This window comes from Anarhichas minor, unplaced genomic scaffold, assembly GCF_050575085.1.
Source record: "Anarhichas minor isolate MPS153535 unplaced genomic scaffold, ASM5057508v1 ptg000006l, whole genome shotgun sequence".
Taxonomy (NCBI): Eukaryota; Metazoa; Chordata; class Actinopteri; order Perciformes; family Anarhichadidae; genus Anarhichas; species Anarhichas minor.
In genome coordinates this window covers 55214-60186 of record NW_027466452.1, presented here as the reverse complement: position 1 = coordinate 60186, position 4973 = coordinate 55214, and the positions used below count along the sequence as shown (strand labels likewise).

At 47.4% G+C, this 4973-nt stretch overlaps 1 protein-coding gene across 1 annotated transcript; it reads left to right on the top strand.

The window, feature by feature from the left end:
• Positions 1 to 575: 575 nt before the first annotated feature.
• Positions 576 to 3280, top strand: LOC142934037 (actin-related protein 2/3 complex subunit 5-A-like; the record flags this gene model as incomplete). The annotated part of the gene is made up of 5 exons (XM_076078394.1): positions 576 to 715; positions 1123 to 1132; positions 1503 to 1574; positions 2716 to 2876; positions 3136 to 3280. Coding segments are annotated over exons 1-5 (528 nt in total), but the record flags the coding sequence as incomplete, so codon positions are not given.
• Positions 3281 to 4973: the final 1693 nt, after the last annotated feature.

Sequence of the window (4973 nt, the reverse complement as noted above, 5' to 3'; positions counted from 1 at the left end):
GCAACTAATAAATAAACACCCAGCAGGACTATGTGAGCACGGCCAAATACCAGAATCTGTAGACCATATCATTTGTTATTGCCAGAAATTCACACTCGAGTGAGACAGGTTGAAGAGGAAGCTGGGAGTGGAGGAACTCAACCTAAAAGAGGCATTAACCTTGGGGGCAGGAAATGTACTACAATACGTGAAAGAAACAGGATTGAGTAAAATAATTTAAGTCAATGAAATGATAGAACTTCCTTTGTTGTTTTGTTTTGTAAGGGGATAGGTTACTCTGTCCACACTCCGGTACAGTAGGTGGCGGGAATGCACCATTCACTGGATACCATCCACCATAAAGCTTAAAAGAAGAAGAAGAAGAAGAATCTTATTAATGAGTTTAGTCATCCAGTACAGTAGGTGGCGGGATGCACCAATGGTTGCAACCCACCATTTAGCTAGAAGAAGAAGAAGAAGAAGAAATTGTGACGCAGAAGAATAGGAAGTGAAGCTAGTAGTTGTGTAGTACAGCTGCTAGTGTCTGCTGTCAAAAACGCTCGTTTTGAGGTTGAACAGTCACTATCGTTTCCAAGATGTCTAAGAATACAGTTTCCGACCGGTTTAGAAAAGTAGACGTTGATGAATACGACGAGAATAAGTTTGTAGACGAGGAAGACCGAGGAGAGAGCCAGGGTGGTCCGGACGACGCAGAAGTAGACACTCTGCTCAGACAATATCCTTTAACTTCAAATGAACGTCTTCTCAAACAACGGGGACGTTAACTACACTCAGGGCGCACAGCACAGCTGTTCTGTTACAACGGCCGAGGGCTACACGAGTTAAGGAGACGCTACACTTTCGCAGTGTATTGTGATGTTTTCTAAAGATGTATAATTCCAATTGTCTAAATTGCACTCGTGTTCGTATGTGACACATGGGTGACATATACGATATATTTGGCATAACGAGTGCAGTTGGCAGAGCATTTCTGTGGACGAACAGTCAAAGTAGCATTTCCTGGTGTCGGTTCTCAGGAGGGCGTGGTCAGCAAATGAGTTGATGGGCAACTTTAGTGTTTTTATATTTTATGCTTGCTCACTACTCCATGCCTCAACTTTATTGACTACGTTTCGACCCTACTCGGATCTCCGTCAGGTCAAAATGTTAGAAAAGATGTGAGCTGTACCCATAATTCTACAAAATCACACCAATCAGAAAGCAGGCTCTAACATGGCAGGTGTGGTTCATCCAAAACACCAGCTTGATCAAACATCCACAAACGGTTAACAATTCCATAAAGTAGATAAAGAAAACGGTAATACATACTTCCAATTATCAAATATGTCATTACACATATCAGAAAATACATACAAATGTATTGCATTAAGTTATAGGAAGGAGCTTAACATGAAAGCACCATCCTTGTGGTCAACAGAGTTCCCCCTCACCCACGGAGCTCATAAAGTAATGCACATGTATCTGCCCTGTGGAACTGTGTCGTCCTTGACTTGTTTTGCAAGGGGAACATGAATGCAGCTCTCCATGCCGTGCTGAAGAATCCTCCAATCAACACCAAGAACCAGACTGCCAAGGTAGAGTGTTCTGTGCTAAGTGCTATTGTGTTGTTTAGTGGGGACATCCTTCACCTTCTGCCTGGATCACCTGATATGGCAGTGGTACAAGACCGTGAACTTATTTCAAGCATTAATCAGATGTTTTTTTTTTTACTGCATGTATAGATTATTTTAGTTTGGAAAGGGTGTATCCTAATGTGCCAAAAATGATTTATGAATCATTTTATGGAAAGTGATAGCACAAGCAGGGGTGTGTTTAGAGATTTGGGGCATAGCCATAAAATAAAAAGTTGGGGAATATGGGGATGTGGAGAAATGCATCTGTCACATCTATGGTAAAATATCCAGTCACATAACATGCATCAGCAGAAGTTCCAGCATGATGTATAAAGGCTGTATATGAGATGAAGGGAGTGGACGATGGAAGAACACTCAGAACCAGTATGTGAGGAGGGAAATGTATTAATCGTTGGTTGCAGTGGCTCGACTATTGATGGAAGATTGTAAAGTGGCACATTGACAATAATTTAAAAAAAATGCGTTGAAGGAAGTTACTGCAGGGTCAATATGAGTTTCAACATTAATATAATGTTTCACTTGTTTAGGGCTCCAGACCCAGATGGCAACCTCGCTTCTGAAAAGTGAAGCCAAAGCGTCAAGTGTTAAACCTGCATTCTCTCTACTGACCAGCAGGCGGCGACTCCTCTGGTTGTATAGACGTCTATGAGAAAATGACTCTACTTCTCTCTTGATTTATTACCTCAGTAAACATTGTAAACATGAGTTTATGGTCTCAATCTCTAGTTTCAAGTCTTCTTCAATACAGCATGATGTTCATTTAGTACATTATGGTCCATTTAGAGTCAAACAGACCATAAAGCAGGGGATGCTTTAGGACGGGGCAACACGGTGATTGACAGACTGCCACCATGGCGTTGTCCGGTCTGGGAGTGGCCTGCGTTTTCATCTTAGATCTCTAACCCTTTCACAATATGTTCTCAGTGCATGAAGTTCTATTTGCTCAACATTTTGGTCGCCTTGTTCGGTGTTTGGTTGTACTTACCTCCACCCTCTCGTGTCAGTTCTGGTTGCAAAAAAACAAGATGGCGATGGCCAAAATTCAAGGTGTGTGTGTGTGTGCGTGTGTGTGTGTGTGTAGGAGAGAGCAGAGCTGCTGGTGGTCAAGGTGCTGAGCAGTTTTAAGAGCAGTGACATAGAGAAGGCTGTGGGCTCACTGGACCACGCTGGAGTGGACCTGCTGATGAAATACATCTACAGAGGCTTTGAGATCCCCAATGACAACAGCAGCGCTAGGGTTAGGTGTTAGGGGATTGTGATCACTATGCTGGAAGCCAGCAAGGTGATCTGTGCACTGTCCATCACTACCTCACATCCTGAAGCACCTACCTCTCACTCAAGCCTTTAGGATGTCTTGTATTCAGTCTGGTACTCCAGATCCTTCCGGCCCTTTTCCTCTGGGAAATGTTCCACCTGGGGTTACCCTCAATGACAGTCGTTCAAACAGAGTTTTAGGTCGGTGTAACATCAGTGGTTGTGGTGTGATGACCGTCCCTCTTAGAGTCGAATGCAGTCGGGTCTGCATCGCTGTTCGAAGCCTGCCGGTCGTCGGTCTGGTGGACTGCACGCTGTCTGGAATCGGAGAGGGCGGCTCTCCGTCTTCCTCATCCACTAGTGGGTCCAGCTCCTGCTGCGAGAGCTCCATGGTGGAGCTCGTTATGGAAGCCACACATCCATTGTGGTGTGGGGGGGCCCGAAAGAGAAGCAGGGGGGCCGGGGGGGCCTCTCGTGGAATAGCTTTCCTCCTGGTAAACAGTCTTATTGGTCTTTGTGATTGTGGATGGAGCTGTTGAGGAGTCGGTGTAGGTGGAACTATGTTTTGTGTGTTCTCACTATGTTGTGAGAGGGGCCAAATGTCTGACAGGGGCACCGCAGCAGTGTCCAGAACCATGTCAGTCCCCTGTGTTAGGCTGTCTGCAGGTCTAATAAGGGCCTGTGTTTCCTGGACGGATGGGACCACTCTGTGTGGTGGTGTAACGGGCGTCAGAGGAACCGTGTTGGTTGGTGCCCCATGTGCCTCCGCTGTGACTGAGTGTGTGACGTCAGTCACTGATGCATTTGTAGCTCCGTGGGGTCGAACCTGTAGCTCTGGGTGCAGCACGGTGCCGTTTTGGACCGCTGCAGTTCTGGTCGTCGGTGGAGGACTGCCCCCCGAATGCCGGATGAGAAGTGTCTCCCCTACAACTCTTCTAGCCTCGGCCAGTGTGTCGGGTGCTAATCTGCTACCGAGGTTTCTCTTCGCCCAGGCTGAGGCTACTTCAAAGGGGCCGCTCCAATCGTGAGGTGAGAGTTTATAAAGTTTATCTATCTCACTCTTTATGACGTTTTCATAATGGTCCTGAAGTATAATCAGTGTGGTGTGGGCCCAGTTTTTTGCATTTCCTTCAATTAGCCTCTGGGTGTCGGCATTCGGTACCGCGGGTTTAATTAGCGTGGATAGCTGATTAATCACTCTGTTAATTGTGCGGGGCGGCTGGTCTGCACTCACATTTGTGAAGTGATGCGCTGTTTTAATCACTCTGTGTAGAATGCGGCATTTAAGTCCAAAGTCTGGATCATCAGATCTAGGTCTATTCTGATCGCTTTCATTGTGTTGAAGCTGTTGCTGACCTGTGTTGTGTGTGTGGTCGATCTTACGTTTATTTCGTGGCATGTTGGACCGGGACTCCGCCGGTCTCTGGACGGTCTTGCGGTCCACGAATTGTGTCTTATAGTTTGCTTCTCTGCCATTATAGTTACGGCGCCGAGAAGAGCGGTCCCCGTCGGGTCCGAGTCCGGTCCTCGTGACGGAGGCATACGTCCTGCGGTGGACGTCTGATGGATCCCCGCGGCGGCGGCGGACATCTGATGGATCCTCGCGGTGACGGACGTCTGATGGATCCCCGCGGCGGCGGCGTACGTCTGATGGATCGTCGCGGTGATGGACGTCTGATGGATCCCCGCGGCGGCGGCGTACGTCTGATGGATCCTCGCGGCTGCGGCCGTCTGCTGGGTACCTGCGGTGGTTGTATGAAGGGTCCTGACGTCGGCGAGGGGACACAGGTCTGATGGGTGACCTCGGGCGTTGGTTCCGCTGTCGGCGGCCTCTCCCGTAATCGACAACCGTCCACTCATCTCCGCGGTCACGGCCGTAGTGGAACATGGTGAGGCTAGGTTAGCTTAGCTTAGCCTCGTTAGCATGTGGCTCAGAAAAAAGTTTACAAGAGTTGTTTTACCTTTTATTTTCTGTTCAGGTGAACCATATTTCGAACAAGTAAATTAATCGCGACGTTTCGGTTCTAAGAAGAACCTTCTTCAGGCTACTTGTTCTTTGTAGAATAACTATAGTTACGGAACGAT